The sequence below is a fragment of the Lissotriton helveticus genome, chromosome 7 (assembly GCF_964261635.1).
Source record: "Lissotriton helveticus chromosome 7, aLisHel1.1, whole genome shotgun sequence".
Lineage (NCBI taxonomy): Eukaryota > Metazoa > Chordata > Amphibia > Caudata > Salamandridae > Lissotriton > Lissotriton helveticus.
Genome location: NC_136068.1, coordinates 1,668,230,651 through 1,668,250,132, shown reverse-complemented (window position 1 = coordinate 1,668,250,132; position 19,482 = coordinate 1,668,230,651). Strand labels below are relative to the sequence as shown.

General features: G+C 44.6%; 1 protein-coding gene across 1 annotated transcript in view; it reads right to left on the bottom strand.

Moving 5' to 3' along the window:
• The window catches only part of SCN1B (sodium voltage-gated channel beta subunit 1), a 465,938-nt gene that overhangs the window by 266,176 nt on the left and 180,280 nt on the right, over positions 1-19,482 (bottom strand). The window contains exon 2 of the mRNA XM_078655363.1: positions 5,536-5,702. Within this exon, the coding sequence (XP_078511489.1) occupies positions 5,536-5,702 (167 nt within the window). The remainder of the gene's footprint in view (positions 1-5,535; positions 5,703-19,482) is intronic.

The window sequence follows — 19,482 nt, the reverse complement described above, 5'->3', positions numbered from 1 at the left end:
ATTCCTATGGGCTTCAAAGCCCATAGGAATGAATGGGCATTACCGATCGGTATTTACCGAATCGGTAATTACCGATTTTTATCCGATTCGGTATTCCAGCACATCTGGAATACCTACATACCCACCCCTCTGATTTACCGATTCATAATTACCGAATCGGTAAAATTCGGTAATTATGAATCGGTAAATCAATCCTACCTACATCTGGCCCTAGGAGAGGATGTGTATTGCCTGCAATAGCAGGCAGGACCAAGCTATTTAAGAAAATAGTTATCAAAGGCTGCAATTAAAGCATACTGAGTAACAACACACATAAAGGGGTGTCGCCATGGGAGGTTACAAAATGAGACAAGGCAGTACTAAGGAGGGACTGCTAAGCCTTTTGACTAATGAACAGACACAGTTTAAAGTGGACAATGACACAAGCCAATGAAAAATATGGGCGGAGAGTGGACAGAGCTTCAAGTCCCTACATGAATACAGCATGCCTCACAGAGCAGCACATACGTTGCCCAGGCTCAACCTAAAAAACGAGGCTGGCTGATTCTTTGCATGCAAAACGTCTCAGTTTGTACATTTGCATATTAGGAATATGTATTTTCTGCACAGCTTATTTTGTGAAAACAAGAAAAGCAAGGTGAAAATCAGTTCCTGTCATGCTGCAAGTGCTCTTTGAACCATTGTCTTTTTTGCGGTTTTGTATTGCATGAGCTCAGCATGACCGTATTAGACTATTTACATGAGAACCTTTTACATTACACAAGGTCACTTTCATGCTTGTTTTTTTTAGGCACTGGAGATGAAGTCATTTACTCAAAATCACAGGATGTTGATTAAACGCTGACACTTGAAACGGCTTCCCAAGTTCGAAAGTAGGCAACTCTGGCCATAACACCACATCCTCTCTTAACGTGTAAGCAGCTGCTATGGTGGAAATATTAATGTCATATTTTCTGCAGCATTCCAAAGTTTATCCTGCACGCCAATGGGCCCTGTGTGGTGGGTGGCACCCAGGCAGTGGCCCCCAGGCCCAGCAGGGAGACTCCTTAGCCCTGGGGCCAGGTGTGCATGAGATGACTGGGCCACGTGCGGTGGATGACACTCAGAGCCCCCCACACCAGCAGGGAGCCTTGTGCAGCCCCGGGCCATCCTGTGGGTGAGGTGACTGGGCCGGGCCCAGTGCGGTGGGTGGCAACCCGAGACCTGCTCTGCAGACCCTCGCTGCCTCTCCTGCACACAGCTCCTCCTGTGGGAGGGTGATGTGGCCACCTGTACGTGAGATGACAGGGCCCGTACAGTGGGTGGCACCCCGTGGCCTGCTCTGTGGACCCCGATGGGTGGCACCCCATTGCCCCCACGCCCAGCAGTGAGCCTCGTGCAGCCCTGCCCCCCCTGTGTGTGAGGTGACTGGGCCCCGTGCGGTGGGTGGCACCCAGTGGCCCCAACGCCTGCAGGGAGTCTTGTGCAGCGCTGGGCCCCCTGTGCGTAATGTGACTGGGCCCCATGGGGTGGGTGGCACCCCGTGGCCTGCTCTGCAGACCCCGCTGCCTCTCCTGCACACTGCTCACCCTCCACCCTCCCTGCTGCAGAGGGTGATGTGGCCGTCTGTGCCTGTGACGCGCCTTAAAGCCGATCTGCCTCTTCCACGAAACTTTCTCTACTCCCAGCCTCGGCTGCTGTCTCCAGCGCCTCCTGCCCTCGCACTGCCTGGCTCTGGGCGCTACCAGCCCCCAAGTGCCCCCGCCGACCCCTGGGACACTCCGACTGCAGGTGAGGGGCTTCTGGGAGCTGTGAAGGGCACTCTGTGGGTGCCCGCGGCGGGGGCTGCGGTCCGTGGGGGTTCTGTGATGGGACGTGGCTGTGAGGCCGTGGGGCTGGCACTCCCATGTTCTGCATGGGTTGTGGGTGCGTGCGCTTTGAGTTTGTGAACTTGTGAGTGCGCCTGTGTTGTAGGGGCGTGCATGACAGCAGCGGGGTGTTTCTAATGGGCGTGCATGTGCTGTGGAATGTGTCGTGTCCGTTGTGTGTGGGCAACGTCTCAGAGGGCACTTGTGAATCGCTGGCCTGCTGTGGGGTGTGTGCATGTGTCGTCGGGAATGTGTTGTGCGTTTGTTGCTGTTGCAGTGCCTTGTCTAGTTGAGTCTCTGTTGTGAGTTGCGATTGTGCTGTGTGAGGTGAAGATAGCCTGAGTTGTGTCGGTGTGTGCGTGTGTGTTGAGAGTGGTACAGATGGTTTGTGAGTAGCATTTTGTGTGAATTGCATGAGATGGCCGTTCTTTAGAGCCATATGCCTGCAGTGTGGAGTGTCATACACGTGTGTGTGGTGTGATGTCTTGTGGCTTGTGTGTTTTGTAGACGTGTGTCAGTGTTGTGGTGTTTCATGCAAGTGTAAGGTGATGTTGGCTTGTGTTGTCAGTTTGTGACATGTGTATACAAAGTGGTGTTGTATGCATGTGCGTGTTGTGTGTAGCAGAAAGGGTTTGTGGGTAGCATTTTGTGAGTGAGACGGCCGTGCTTGTAACCAGATGCCTGTCCACAGATGAATGCGCACGGACAATTTATAATAATTATACATCACGTTGCGGTGTCCGGGTCTGACATTTTTTACGCTTGAAAGAATAACAAGCCGACGGGGGTAAGGAAACTGAAAGCGTGTGACGCGCGTATTCACAGGAACACACACGCATTTCTTACGCACAGCGCACGCGTGCAGCCAACTTTGCCTGCAGCATGGAGCGCGCGGCAGTGTCCGGGGCTCCCGTGAGCTGAGGGAGCCCCGCGTGTTGCAGCCGCGTGAAGGAGCATACCCGAAGGAGCCCACCTGCAGAGAGAAGTCCGACGGAAACCCACACCGCCTTTGTGAATTCTGCTGCGGGGCTCCTGTGATCATGACGGAGCCCCGCGTGTTTCTGCGCCAGTGACCGGAGAAGAGGCCCCCTTGCCAAGAGGAGACCAGCCGGGGAGTAGCGCAGAGTCCCCACAAGAACTGGTAAGTGGGGCGTGTGGAGGGCACGTGACCACTAAAAAAATGCTATTGCAGGAGGCTGACTTGCATCGGAAGCGAGACAGGAGATGTGCACAGCACGTGGCTGTACGTGCGCGTGCACCTGCTCAAATCGCTAAAAGGTCTGCGTGTGCCCATCTCCTTTCCCACTTCCGGGGCAAGTCCACAACAATAAGCCACGCTGGCGACAGCGCTTCGCGCTGTGTACGCTAGGCTCGACCTAAAAAGGAAATTAGACCAACTGAATCAGCTTTAGTGACATAGTCATGAATATAATTTAAAATACCACATACATGAAGAAATACTGGTCCACTTCCACTCTCAGAAACTATCTTCCCCTCCAGCCACTTGCACAGCTCTAAGCAGCCTTTTGGCTAGTTTTGTGCTACACAATACCACATACATCCATACATGCCTACATGCAAAGTCATGCCTGATTATCTTTTATCAACCATGCTAAAAGAGACGACTGAAAAAACAGCTGTGAAACTATTGATAGAAAATATCTAGAGATATAAATAAATATACCAGAATATTTAAGTCCCTCCATGATTGACTTGTAAAGCAAATGTCTTTTTAGCACAATTTAAAAGTTATAGAGTAACCACGGTTAGAATGTCATGTCATGGTCCTATCTAGCTCATTCAAAATATTAACTAGATATATCCTTCAAGGATTAGCCACTGTGGAAGAAAACCCAAATAATTCTTGCCAAATTAAGGGCTTCTCATTTGCTTTTGGCACGCAAGCATGTGAGCCTGTATAGAAGTATCACAAGTATTGAGCGTCCTGTTTATGATGTGGTTGAAATAGACGAAAAGTGCGTCTGAATAGTGAAAAAGATCCTCCCTCTGGGTTAAGATTAATGTAAAGAACATGTAGTGTATCCAATCAGAAATCAGGCACGAAATATGCATCTGCAGGCCCAGCCTGTGGAAACTTACTAAATACCAAGGACTTACCAAAGGTGAGAAAATACCTACATTAGTCCTCTTCTCTTTTTTAGGTGCTGGATTAAAAAGTCGTCAAATTGGAAGCAGCCAACAAAGGGGTGCAGTTGACCCCATTGAATCAACAGTTAGCATGAACCAACCTCCTTAGCACAGGCTAGCCTCGGTGTGGTCCTTATTCAAATGCTAAATCAAGTAGTCAGCTGCCAGATGTACCAGCACATTACAAATATCCTCATCGCCCCATCTCCAAGACCAGAGCAGGACCTTGCTAAGGACGGTGTGAGGTTCTACGAGAAGTCTGTGACGCCACCAAGATATTATAAGGCTACCTGTCTATGTATGGGTCGGCAACGCTTAGCTTTGTTAGCTAAAATGAAGATCTTGCAACAGAACTTTAACAGCAAAAGACAGATCACATGGTGGACTATCAGTCTTTTTCCTACTCCTTAAGTTATGGTGTCTGGGGCAGTCCAAAATAAAGCAGGTCTAATTTGTGATTGATTGTATAAAGATGATGTTTTAGAGACTGGCATCCACTTGATTTGTGGAAACCATTTTACCATTTAATACAGGATCTGCAACAGTAGTACACCGCTAACAACACGGAGAACAGGTCTTGCTGTTGGTGCACAGACATAATATCGACTCCAAAATATCGTTTGGACATAATATCGACTCCAAAATATCGTTTGGAGAAAATATCGACAGGACAGAATATAGACAGCCAAAATATCGTTTTTAAGGTAAGTGAAGTAATATCGTTTTTAAGGTAAGTGAAGTAATATCGTTTTTATTTTTAGGGTTCAGGGTCAGTTTTGGGTTTTTGGGTAAAGGGGTATTTTTAGGGTTCAGGGTCAGTTTTCAGTTTTTGGGCAAAGGGGTATTTTTAGGGTTCAGGGTCAGTTTTCAGTTTTTGGGCAAAGGGGTATTTTTAGGGTTCAGGGTCAGTTTTCAGTTTTTGGGTAAAGGGGTATTTTTAGGGTTCAGGGTCAGTTTTCAGTTTTGGGGTAAAGGGGTATTTTTAGGGTTCAGGGTCAGTTTTCAGTTTTTGGGTAAAGGGGTATTTTTAGGGTTCAGGGTCAGTTTTCAGTTTTTGGGTATTATTTTATTATATTTTATTACTATATATATATATATGTTTAATAAATATGAAATAAAAAAATATTTATTTAACTTTCATTAATTATTTAATTATTATAAGTTAATTTAAGTAATTTTAAGTATATTTTAGTAATTAATTATTAATATTAATTTAATTTAACACTGTTTTTAGTAAATACGATATTTTTTACAACTATATTTTTGTAAACGATATTTTTAACTCGATATTTTTGTACTTACCTGTTTGTAGATAGAAACTCGATATTTTGACTGTCGATATTTTCTCAACGATATTTTTGATGGTCGATATTCTGTCCGTCGATATTCTTTCAGTGATCCCTTGCTGTTCTACACCTAGGTTCTTATTGGCAAAAGCACATACATTACGATCTATCAACTTCCCACTCAGCCCTCACCTCCCTCCCACCTGCCTTGTCTCGGTCTCTTGCTTCTTCCTGTGCAACGCAAGCTCACTCACCGGGCTGAAGGAGTCCTCCCCTTTCTCCTTGAAGTACCATTCCACGAAGGACCTGGCCGTGGTCTCGCTCCTCTTCTTGCAGGAGATGCATTGGATCTTGAAGGTTCCGCCATAGACAGCCTCCGTCTCTGACTCGACCTCCACGCATCCTGCCCAGCAGGATGGAGCTGAGTGGACAGAGAAAGAGAAAGGACCAAAGTCAGTGGGTAAAACACAGACGGGACAAAGATGGAGATTCAAAGATGGCGGTCTTCCTAGATACAAAGCAGAATTTCACAACATTTTACAGTGGGTACATTGAACTGGTAGGCCTCGGTACTGTGTATAGGACACCATCTTGAGAGGTCTCAGGTAATAAGCTTTTAAAATAGTAGTATGTATACGTCGCCAGTGCAAATATGTCATTGTGTAAAGTAAAATATCAATGACATTTAAAGTTAAATATTTTAGTATTTACCTTATTTTAAATTCATATGACTGGTTTCTAGAGGTCTGTGGGTGTTGCAAACTATTTTAAATAGCAATGGTATGTGCAATTTCACGACTGCATTCGAAGCATTGCGAACATTGGCCCATTATGTGTGCACACATGCTATGGTGGGCATCCTCAACTATTTTCACAGCCCTGCTTTGTCTAATGGAAAACAAGCATTTGCAATGAAATGAAATAAAATCCAGTATTTATAAAGCACTCAAATACACGAGGGTGTCAAGGTGCTGGGGGGCATCGGGAAGATTAAGCGAGCTATTGCCCAGAGTCACATGGTGCTGGACTAATGTGCCACCGGCACCAGGTATCGAACCGTGAACCCCGTAGCCCGGAGCCAGGCGCCCTGGCTGCTGCGCCACACCTCTTCTCCCTACCCAATGGAATAGGTCTCGCATTCGCAAGATTTTTAGCTATTGGCATTGTAAATGGCAATGCTATCTATTTATGTGTTTTGAAAATCTGCAAACAATGCCTATAAGTAAATAAAAGGCATTATCATTTATAATGCCAATAGGTCAAAGTTTCAAAAATGCGAGACCTGTTACATTGCAAATGCTTGGGTGCAATGACAAAACAGCAAAATACCAGTTGGACGCCACACTATGCTAAACACAGATTTTTAGCGTACCTGTTTTTAAGCCACACCCTTACTTACATTGGCCATGCCCCTTTTGAGAGACCCCCCACTTACTTCATCCTACCTAAAGTCTTGTTTAGACATGTAGGGCCCGATTCACAGAACTAACTTAAGACAAAATCCTAAACTTACTACTTTTGGTATTCACAGAAGCTAGGATTCTGTCTTAAGTTTGTCTTAAGACAAACTTAAGACAGACTTAAGACAGACTTAAGTTAGGATTTCATCTTAAGTCTGTCTTAAGTTTGTTTTAAGACAAACTTAAGATAAAATCCTAACTTCTGTGAATACCAAAAGTAGTAAGGTTAGGATTTTGTCTTAAGTTAGTTCTGTGAATTGGGCCCGTAGTAATGATGAAGATAAACAAACACTGAGCAGAATCATAACAAAAAAAATTGAGCGATTTGAGGGAATGGAAGTGTGGGAAGCCAACATTCTCCAGTTGGGGGGGGAAATATGTGTGCAGATGTTGAAGGGAATGATATACTGGAGCGCAGTAAGGACAGAAACATAGGCCGCTGCTCTCCGCTATGGTGCTACGTGCGGCCGAGGCTCAGGACTCCGAGGAGCTGCTGCTGTTACAGCGTGCGCCGAGCCCTACCTACCCTGACCCCACCCTCAGCTTTGGCAGAGCGCCTGCCGTGAGGTCAGGAACAAGTGGCGTAAAGAACTACAGGCTACAGCGAAAAGGCAGTAGGACACGGGTGGGACGTGGGTGATGAATAATAAAAGCGTGTGCCTCCTAATATATTAAGCGCTGCACATGTGTTGTTAATCTAAAAGCGGGCGCCTTGCTGAAAGTTAAAGTGCGGCACCCAAGGGCGGGATGGGGAGGAGGGTCTTTAAGCCGCTGAGGCCATTGTTGACTGTGTTCGTCCATGTACAACAAGGGAAAGGTGCGAGGGCACCATTTTAAAGATAAAGCGTGTGCGGCGCTTTATGGGAAAAAAAGTTTGGCATACTCGAGGGCCCCTCGCATCGAATGCCGCTTTATCTGAGCGCTGAGAGCGCTGCAGCGGTGAAACATAAGGCATGATGGGAACACACAACAATAAAAGCAAAACTAGCGCAGCGCTCATGAAACAGGCACAGCGCTGATAAAACATTTCCACAATTATTAATAAACAAAATAAAAAAAGGATGACAGGCAGAAGGTAGTGCATGAAACAACATAAGCCCTCCAAACGTCTCTAATAATAAAAAAAAAAGAAAACAAATGATGTGTGCGTTAGCTGGGAAGAGAAAAGTATGCCTGCAACAGCAGGTACTAGAAAGTCATTTTAAAAATAGTGCTGGCAGGCTGTAAATAAAGCATACCGAGTAACAACACATGTAAAAGGTCCCGTCTTGATGGGAGGTTACAAAAGAAGACAGGGAGGTACTAAAAAGGGACTAATAAGCCTATTAAAAAAGCATAGGCCAACATTTACAAAGGGCAGTCACAGCAGCCAATTGAAAAGATGGGCAGAAAGTGGGCAGAGCTTCAAGTCCATACCTGAATACAGCATTCCTAGCAGCGCATGCGCTGCCCAAGCTCGACCTAAAAAGTACTGCAGTTGATGCTATTTTCACGTCTGGCAGTTAAAAAGCATTTAATGTCTCCAAAGAGGGGGAAATGCAGTCAAATTACCAGAACTCCGTGTTTAGGAACAAATATGTTGTTTCTCAAACCTAAAAATGGTGTTTACATCCATTAAGGAAAAAATCATGAAAGATGAAGATCTTTTTGTAGGTGCTGTGCTCAGGTAATAAACGCAAAAACAAAAGAAAACATGTGTATATAAGAATTCAAAATATGAAAATCTAACAAATTCAAATATACATAGATTGCACTACAGCAGCACAATCCCAAATCACGATATGAAAGCAATGTTAGCTGAAAGTACAATGACACTTAAATCGGCACTCAGAGCTTAAGTAAGTGAAGTTTGGTTTGATTCATTTGGTTCGATGGATTAACTGATTTATTAGTTGTATATCTCTAAAGTTTAAGTATAAATATATTAAAAAGTAATGTGAGTTTAATTTTAACAATAGTCATGTTTACGACTGCGGACACTCCACATTCATGGTGGAGACTCCAAACATAAAAAGATAGGCCTATCCTATCTTTTTATGTGTGGTGTTCTCTGCTCTACGTCTACATGAGCCCCCTCGCAACCATCGCACGTCAACACAACCTCAACATCATCTCCTACGCTGATGACACTCAGCTGATCCTCTCACTCACCAAAGACCCAACCACCGCCAAAACCAACCTACACTAAGGGATGAAAGAAGTAGCCGAGTGGATGAAGCACAGCCGTCTGAAACTGAACTCGGACAAAACAGAAGTCCTCATCTTAGGCTCATCACCTTCCGCCTGGGACGACTCTTGGTGGCCAACGGCCCTAGGAAAAGCCCCCATACCGACGGACCACGCACGGAACCTGGGCATCATCCTGGACTCCACACTCTCGATGACCAGACAAGTCAACGCCGTCTCATCTTCATGCTTCAACATCCTACGCATGCTCAAAAAAACATTTCACTGGATCCCCACCGAAACAAGAAAAACGGTCACCCACGCACTGGTTACAAGCCGCCTGGACTACGGAAACACCCTTTACGCTGGTTCCACCGCAAAACTACAGAAAAAACTTCAACGCATCCAAAATGCGTCAGCCAGACTCATACTAGACATCCCCCGCACAGACCACATTTCCGCTCACCTGAAAGACCTTCACTGGCTCCCCGTCAACAAGAGAATAATGTTCCGTCTCCTCACCCACGCACACAAAGCCCTATACGAACTTGGACCGGATTGTCTCAACACGCGCCTTTCCTTTTACACCCCCACCCGCCAGCTGCGTTCGTCCAACCAAGCCCTTGCCGCTGTTCCGCGCATCCACAAAACCACCATGGGAGGAAGATCCTTCTCCTACTTAGCGGCTAAGACCTGGAATTCCCTTCCCATCCACCTCCGCTTTACTCAAAACCACCTAGCCTTCAGAAAACAACTTAAAACATGGATATTCGATAAGTAAACCTCCCCCCTCCCTCAAGCGCCTTGAGACCCAATGGGTATGTAGTGCGCTACATAAATTTTAACTTGACTTGACTTGACTTGCTCTGACTCTGTAGTCTCCACAGTCATTAAAAATTACTATTAGGAGGGGCGTGGCTTGGCGCCCAGCGAGCATGACAGTAACGGGATGAGCGCTCCGCTGGCACTGGTGCGAACCCGCGGTCCGAGCCGTTCTCCAGCTTCACCAACGACAGGTTCTGCCCTCGGAAGGTGGCGGGCATGTCCTGAACCAACTTCCGACGTTTATTGAGGCACCTTTCAGTCGGAGTAAGTTCGGTCGCGGCTCCTTGCGATTGGATGCCTCATCTTAATTTCTTTTTGTTGTTTTCTGAGGAACTACTTCCTTTCACATGCGGCAGCCATTTTGTGATCCTCCTCAGCCTCTACTCCTCCTTTCAAGCTCCATATTCCTCCATATTCTAACGTCTGGGATCTGATGATGATGCATTTCTTTCCTTCCTGGTTGATGCTTCATACTTCTTGCTTGTAGCTCATTTTTTGATTCATTGTATAATACCGGACTCCTTGTGACGCATACCTGACGTCCTCTGCTACAGCATTGACCATAACGCTCCTGTCGCTTGATTTTACTACTGCGCAGGTTTCATTTTCTCCTCACACCTTCCTATTGACTCTCACTTTTACCAACATTTGTGGCTTCCGCTACTATACTTACTTACCCTGCTTGCATTGGAACACTTTCCTGGTGTTTGTCTCTTATGGGCAGGAACAAGATGCACTCTGTCTCCAACAACTCAAAGCATAGCCTTATTAAGAATTCCAAATTGCTCTCCAAATTTGCCAAATTTGAGGCTTCTCAGGTGTCTCCCCCTCAGGATACATTACTTACGATGGAATCCTCTGTGCCAGTCTCGGGGAAAGCCACCTCCAAAGGACTGAAAAAGGACCCTCCCTCTCCACCTAAGTCACTATCGTCAGTCTCTGTGGAGCTTTTATTGGAGGAAATAGGGGCTCTCCGCCCTTTCATGGAGGAAACCAACACCAAATTGCAAGTGCTGACAGATAATTGGTCGCAAATGGATGTAAGAGTCACATCAGTGGAACAGAATGTCTCATCTCTTCAAGAAACGTCCACCAAAGTCTCCCACTTGTACTCACAGGTCTCTTCCCTCCAGCGACAGGTGGAGGAGCTTGAAAATCGCAACAGGCGCAATAACCTGCGCATTTACGGCCTGGTGGAAGGATGTGAGGGAAATGATCCTATCGCCTTCCTTAAGTCTTTTCTCCCTAAGCTCCTGCATTTGCCAGAGGACACTGTGCTCAATATCCAACGTGCTCACGAACTTGGCCGGCTTCCTTCTTCAACATCCACATCGTCAAGACCGAGAGGAGTCATTATGTATTTCTTGGAATATACAGATCTCTTGAAAGTCTTATCAGCGGCTAGAGGCTCTCCTCGGCTCACTTGGTCGGGGATCCCCTCTGTTTTTCGCGCAGGACTATGCTAAAGCTACAGCAAGCCAACGTAAAGCTTTTCTTGATATGCGAGCTGATCTCCGATCCCTGGGTGCCAGATATGGACTCTTCCACCCGTGTCTTTTCAAAGTCACCTATAACAACAAAACAACAACGTACGAGGATCCCGTGCGTCTCGAAAGTTTTCTGAACTCATGCAGAACAGCCGGCATGGACCTTTCCGATCCCTCTTCTTCCTTTCCTACCTGAGTCTCTTGATTTTTTCATGGGGCTCTTCTCCACTGTGGTCCTTTTTTGCATGCTCCTTTAATTTTTATTATCATTCACTCTGTTCTTCATGTTTGTGTGCACTTGTGGAATGATTATATTACAGTTGTTGTTTTTCTTGTTTATCACTTACGCTTCTAGTGATTTCGGTAAGATGGTTCCCTTTCTCTCTTTTGGTATTTTCGCTCATTATTTTCCCCATGTCTCCGTAGATTCTGAACCTCGTGCCGTGGTGTTCTCCCAGTTGTGCGCCTTGCCGACCCTGGAAGTTCCGCCTGCTCCATGTGGTTCCATCCCACCCTCCTCTCGTCCCTGGTTTTGTTCCTGGTTGTGCTCCCTCGCCTTCCCCTTTTTATGGGTACGTTTTTCCTTCAAATTTTTCACATATTTGTCTCATTATGTATCACCCTTCTCCTCTCCTCTCTCTTTCGTTCCTTTTTTTCAGTAGGTGTCGCTTCTCGTTCTATCCATTCATCTTCTCTATTATTCTCTCCCTTCTATTGTCCTGTCTACTTACTGATGATAAGGTTCTCATTTCTTAACACTATTTTACTTTTCCTCTGTACTTCTATTTGCTTTTCCTCAGATTTTTATACTCCTTTCTACCTTTCATTGGGTTCTATTGAAATTCCCTTTCTCTTTTATCTCTCTCTGTTCTGTATCTTCACTAGTTTTGGATTCTCTTCTTCTTATGGATTCTCTATGCGATTTTATCCGATTTATTTATCATATGTTGTATCATATTGTATGTCGTTAAGAGTTATTTCATGGAACGTTAAGGGTCTCAATTCTCGCATTAAGAGACAAAGAATTTTATCTCATCTAGCCAAACTGAACGTTGACTTTGCATTTTTGCAAGAAACTCATCTCTCTGATGTTGAATCTGTGAAACTCAAGAGAGGCTGTGTAATTTGTTGAATTTGTTCTGTTACATTGTTGATTCTCATGTAAAGCGCTCTGATACCTTCAGGGTCTAGCCAGCGCTACATAAAACTCTTTAAATAAATAAATAAATGTTATGTCGTAAATCCCTCTCTTACTCTTTAGTAACTCAAGATTCAGATACTGATGGCAGATGGCTACATGTCAAATTATCTTTAAGGGGTTGTTCCAATCGCTCTTCTCAATGTATATGCCCCTACAGGAGGCGACCCCAGTTTTTGGCACAGGATGGCTACACACATCACCAAATTTATGGATAATAACTTCATCTGAGCGGGAGATTGTAATCAACCTCTTGATCCCTTTCTTGACAGACATTCTAAGGCCTCCTTTATTCCTAACAAACCGCACAAACATTTTGTTCAGGCAATTTCGCAACACAAGCTTATTGATGCTTGGCGCCTATGCAATCCGACAACTAAAGAGTTTACTTTTTATTCACCCTCTCATCACTCTCAGTCAAGGATTGATTATATTTTTGTTTCCCAAAATATTGCTCAAACTCTCACTAATGCAGAAATTGGTCCCATCTTACTGTCAGATCATGCTCCTATCTCGATTAATATTGATATTTTGCCTAAAATTACGGGACCTAGGAGATGGCGTTTTAATAATACTCTCCTTTTAGATCCTAAGTTTAACACCTCCTTTACTAATTTTTTTGATGAGTTTTTTTAGATTAACGACACTCACTCTATACCCAAGCATACCATCTGGGACGCCTTTAAAGCAGCAGCGAGAGATTTCATAATTGGTTTTGTCGCCAAAAAACGGAAAATTGCCAGCAAATTTACTGGAGATCTTCTTCAGAAAATTAAGAGATTGGAGCACTCCTATTACACTTCACACTCTCAAGATAGTTTGACAGTTCTTATTGACGCTAAGATCTAATTTAACAAAAAATCTACAGAAGATGCTTCATTGTATTTGTTAAAGTCTAGTGCAAAGTTTTATAGGGGTAAGAACAAACCTGGGAACCTTTTAGCTAATTACTAAAAAGTTAAACATAATAAGTTAAATATTGAATCTATTTATGATGATAACTTTGATCTTAAATATAAGGATGTTGACATTTTAACTGAATTTTCTCGTTTTTACAATACTCTTTACTCTTCTGATACTCAACCCTCCACACAGTCCCTCTCGAATTTCTTTTCTAGCATACAGAAACCAGACCATTTCCCTCTTGATTTAACCTCTGGAATCTGACATATCACAGCAAGAATTACTCACTGCACTTCAACACCTTAAAAAAGACAAGGCCCATGGGCCGGACGGTTTCACAGTTGAATTTTATCTCCAATTTTCTAAATTACTAATACCAAAATTGCATTCATTAATAGACTCTTTTGTTACATTGGGTAGCTCCTCTGGTTCGTTTTTCTGATGCTCACATCTCCCTTATATCTAAAGGAGGAAAGGATTCTAGATATTGTAAAAATTACAGACCCATTTCTTTGGTTAATATTGATTATAAGCTATTTGCCAAATCACTCGCAGCGAGGTTAGATCTTTTCCTGCCCGACCTGTTAGGGACGGAGCAGTCGGGATTCGTCAAAGGGCGTTTTATCACTGATAACACCAGACTCCTGTTTAACGTTCTGACCAAATCCTCGCGGTAACAGCATTCTCTTGCAGCAATCGCATTGGATGCTGAAAAAGCATTCGACAGGGTTGAATGGACTTATCTTTTCTCAGCCCTCAAATGGTTTGGTTTTGGCCCTAAATGTATTTCTTTAATTTATCTTCTTTACTCCAATCCCTGCGCAGCAGTTTGTGCCAATGGTCTAGTCTTTTCTTTTTTTAACTTAAGAAGAGGCGTTCGTCATGGATGTCCCCTTTCCCCGTTTCTTTTTAATTTGGCTCTAGAGCCTTTCCTTTCCAAGCTTCGGCAAAATCCTAACATTCATGGTTTTCGAACACCGCACTCTCACATTAAACTCGCCGCATATGCTGATGACATTTTGCTTTTTTTGTCCAACCCCACTGATTTTATACCTGCCTTTCTAGAAGAGGTACGTGAATACTCCACAATTTCCAGATATAAATAAACAATGACAGGTGCGAGATTCTACCCCTGACAAAATTTACTTTTAAACCCGATTTTAGTGCTTTTAATTTTACTTGGAGTTCTTCTCACATTTAGGGGCTCATTAGGATAGCGGATTTTCCGCATCCTCTGGGCCGGCGGAAGCCACCGCCGGCCCGGAGGATTCGGAAAATCCACTGCGGACCCACCAAAGACCCACCGCCACATTAGGATGGCTGGTGGGTCCTGGTTTCCGTCCGCTGCTTTTCCGCCGCGGTTGGCTTACAACCGCGGCGGAAAAGCTCTAATATGGTGACGGTGTCTCTCAGACACCGTCAGCCAGATTAGGATGGGATGTGAAACATGCTTTTCCGCGGCGGCTTTTCTGCCGTGGAAAAGCATGTGTAACTTCACTGCGGGGGCCCGTTGCGGGCCCCCTAGGTGAAGGGGGTGGGGGGGTGCACATGGGGGGTACCTATGGTACCCCCCTGCATTTGTATGCGGAAAGCGGCAGGCACCGCGCGGTGCCTGCCTCTTTCTGCATACAAATGCAAAACCTGCATTTTTTACATTGCTGCGGGTGCAGCTTGAAGCCGCACCCTCCGCAATGTTAGTAATAGAGGATGTGACCGCCAGGGTGGCGGTCACATCCTAATCGCACAGGAGGGAACGCCGCAGCCCATGCGGACGTTCTCTCCTCCTCAGTGATCGCGGACGGACGAAAGTCCGTCCGCGATCATAATCGGCCCCTAAGTACCTAGGCCTTCATGTTACTTCCTCAATTTCAGACACAGTCTCACTTTGTCTGAACTAATGCATTCAGAAGGTATCAGATTTGACGGCCAGGTGTCATCTCTTTATCTATCATGGTGGGGCCGCCTTGATACCATTAAGATGATGCTGTCCCCCATAATGCTTTACACGATTTCTAATATCGCGGTCCCTATTCCCACAAACTTTTTCAGGAAAATTAACTCAATTCTCTCTACCTTTCTCTGGAATGGCAAGAAACCTCGGATGTCCGTTCTCAGATTGATATGTCCCAAGTCGGAGGGTGGAGTTAATTTCCCGGATTTTCCGGACTACCAAAAGGCATTCCTTTTGAGACAGGCTTCCTTTTGGCTACAGGATCCTATTGCTGCCTGTCCCTTGTGGGTGATGATTAAACGTCTCTCATTATCCCCTTTCTCCTTCGCTGAATATCTCTCCTTCTCCCGTAAACCTCCTGCATTATCAACTCCCATACACAAATTTACTTCCAAATTGCTCATATCCTTCACCCCCTCTCCTCTCACTACTGCTGCTGATCTTCTTAACTCCACCATTTGACATAATAAGAACTTGTTAATTAACAATAAGCCCTTTTATTGGAAGTCTTGGAGACAAAAAGGATTACTTTGGGTATCTCAACTATTCTCACATTCTACCTTTATACCTTACTCAACACTTCGCCAATCTTTCAACTTACCTGCTTCTTCTGCTTGTCAATACCTTTTACTCAAAGAGGCTGTAGTGACGACTCACACTCGTCTCCTACACTCTCATACTCCTCCCACACCTCTTAATCCTACATCACAGCTCCATTCTTTTTTACGTACCACATCCAAAGCTTCCATTATTTACAAATACCTTCACAATAAAGACTCTGTTAGGTCAAAGTCTAAGGTAGAAGAGCAATGGGAATGTGATGTTGTCACGTCTTGGCCAATATCTTTGTGGAATAAGATATGGACCAAAATTCACAAATCATCTAGAGCAGCGACTACAGCGCAATCCCTGTTTTTTATTTATAATAGACTTCTGTACACACCACATGATCTCAGTAAAAAAATTCCCACAACTCCAGACTTCTGTTGGTCTTGATCTTCCCCGCACGCCACTTTATTTCACATGTTATTCTCATGTAGTGCTGTTCATGATTTTTGGAAACAGGTTTGGTCTCAAATTAATGCAATTTTTCGCACTCAAGTTCCTTTTTCTTTCATTCATATTTTCCTGGGTAGCCTCTCTTCCTGTTGGGAAGACACCACGCTTAATGTTAAGATTATTGATTTATTGCTAGCCGTTGCATTTCAACAGATTACAGCTAATTGGAAAAACTTTTCGAACATTTCTTTTAGAGCATGGTGGTACAACGTTTGTCACAATTATAGACTGGATACTGCTTTTGTCTTTCTTATTCATATGGCAACAAAACGCATGGATTTATGGCTTCCTATTACGTTGTACCTTGATGTATGTGCTAAACGTTCATTTCACCTACGGCCTACCCAACAGGAAGTCTCAAAACCCACTTAGTTGCCTTGATGTTCCTTATCTCTTCACTTTTTTATTATGTCTCCTTACTATTTCCATTGTTCTCATTTTTTATGATATTCTATCCCATTTGTTTTTGTTTTAGAACCCGTTTTGATCATTATCATTGAAGTACTGCCGTGTTTGATTGTTATTCCTTATTCCTTGTATCGCTTTTGTATTTTGTATTGACAGCCTTCTTTTGATCAATAAAATAATTTTTTGAACTAAAAAATTACTGTTAGTATAATTAAACTTTCAGTTTGTGAATACCACAAAATAGTAAATATACACAAAAATGTAAGTTTACGTTTATGAATCACGCCTTTCAAAATCCTACAGTAGGACTAGGTTGCAAATGGTATCTGAGGAAGTCCTCGTGAAGCCGGATATGCATCGTACAAGGTCCCACTGAAGCTGTTTGGTGGGACAAGCACTAAGTGGAAAAAGTTCAAATTTCACCACCGAGGAAAGTTCTCTACTTGACTGGATACTTTTTGTGCCTTCTCACTGCAAATATTTCTATGTTCGGACTTAGGGCCTGATTTAAATCTTGGCTTATGGGTTACTCCGTCACAAACGTGACAGATATCCTGTCTACAGAAATATAAATCCCATTACAGCCTATGGGATATATATTTCGGCGGACGGGATATCAGTCACGTTTGTGACTGAGTAACCCATCCGCCAAGTTCTAAATCTGGCTCTGAGTCTCTTTTTCAGAGATTAGAATCCTTCAGTAGGACAAGGATGCAGGCTAATAGCTTCTTGCAGAGGGCATGCTGAAATTGATTTGCTTCTATAGAGACAATCCAAGTAGTTGAAAATTGTTTCTTCTTAAGTCGCACCTTAACTGACTCAGATAGTTGGTCCCAGTCCTCTTGCAACTGGAAGTCAGAATTTTTCTAAGTCATAACTATTGAGAGATCGTAGGAGAATCCCAGTTAGACACAGCCAAGGTTCCCAGAACCCGAGGGAGAGCACTTTGAGTTCAGGACTCACTCCGGACGAAGCCACCAGAAGGGTCCATTCCAGGTCCAGTGGCAAATGGTCAGATGGGCACCTCAATAAAAACGCCTCTTTTAGCTGGTTGTGTCCCGATAGCCACATGGGAGGTCAGTCAACTGATTCTTGGAGTCCACTCCTTTGACCAGGAATAAGTGCGAACAGGACCAGCCCTTCAAGCTTCATTACAGTTCTCAAATAGCAGGCGCAGTCCTTCTTCTGCTTTACAACACGGGTCCGTAAAGTGTTTTGAGAAGGGTGCATTGGAGTGCCACCTCTATGGCTGACACTAGCTAGTGGGTGAGGGTGACTCCTTCCTAACTAATGGGATAATTTTCCCAGGGGTAACCCTACGCACTTTTTCAGCAGTTCATGCTTAGCCTACTGCATACAAGCCAAGAAAGCAACTTTCTCCTAAAATCCAAAATGGGGAAACCTTTTCTCTCTTGTGCAAATCCTGTGTGCACCTTCCATAGAGAAATGAGTAGCTCCTCCTTTGTGGTCACTCAAAACTGGTTCTGGTCATGCTTCCCTCTGACTGTGTTTGGAGCCACTCTGGCTGGGGAACAAAAGTTTGCCTTACCCAGTCTCACCTGATATTTACTTGCATAATACCAGGCCCTTTATCCCCTTGTGTGCTGGTGACTGACCCACTCCGTCACCAGCCACGGACGCGCTGTGCTGGTGACGGAGTGGTTCCGTCACGGCGCGCCGCCCCGCCCACGCTGCCACGATTCCGCGCCTGCGTGGCGCGTTCTATTAAGAGGGCGTGGCCGTGACGGAACCACTCCGTCACAAGCACAGCGCACCCGTGGCTCGTGACGGAGTGGTTCCGTCACGAGCATGGCAACGCCGCGGGCCCCCAGCGCCGCGGCGGAATTACCGCCGTGGCTAAGGGGTTAAAATTCAAGGACATTCCTGAGTCCACATTCAATCATCTTCCTGCAAGGGGAAGAACATCTCCTCCATGTGTTAAGGCCAGTGTTTCTGCTCAGGGAGCAGTTTTCATACTTCAATAAGATCAAGCATTGAGAGGACAGCTGCTAGCAGTTCATCTGTCTTGGGCCCTTGAGAGAGGAAGGAAATGGGCCCTCTGCCTGCTGTGATCTATAAAAGATGGGAAACACCCATTACATCGATGTCAAAACCTCGTGGTGCCATCGCACCGCGACTTTTACATCGCAGGATCGATGGCATCGCATGCCTTTACAACGCATGCAACAACGGCGCGATGCCATTAACATCGCATGCGATTACAACGCTACAAATACGCTATGGACGATGACGCACATATGAAATGTGCGTTGATAAAATGTTATAAAAACACAAGCACATAATGCACAGCCTGATAAAATGTTATAAAACACAAGCACATATGCACAGCCTGCTTTCTCTACGCAAGTACATGTTATAAATGTGAAATGTGCGTTGATAAAATGTTATAAAAACACAAGCACATATGCACAGCCTGATAAAATGTTATAAAAACACAAGCACATATGCACAGCCTGCTTTCTCTACGCAAGTACATGTTATAAATGTGAAATGTGCGTTGATAAAATGTTATAAAAACACAAGCACATATGCACAGCCTGATAAAATGTTATAAAAACACAAGCACATATGCACAGCCTGCTTTCTCTACGCAAGTACATGTTATAAATGTGAAATGTGCATTGATAAAATGTTATAAAAACACAAGCACATATGCACAGCCTGCTTTCTCTACGCAAGTACTTTGATAAAATGTAATGCCTGTGCGAATGCTGATGCCGGAA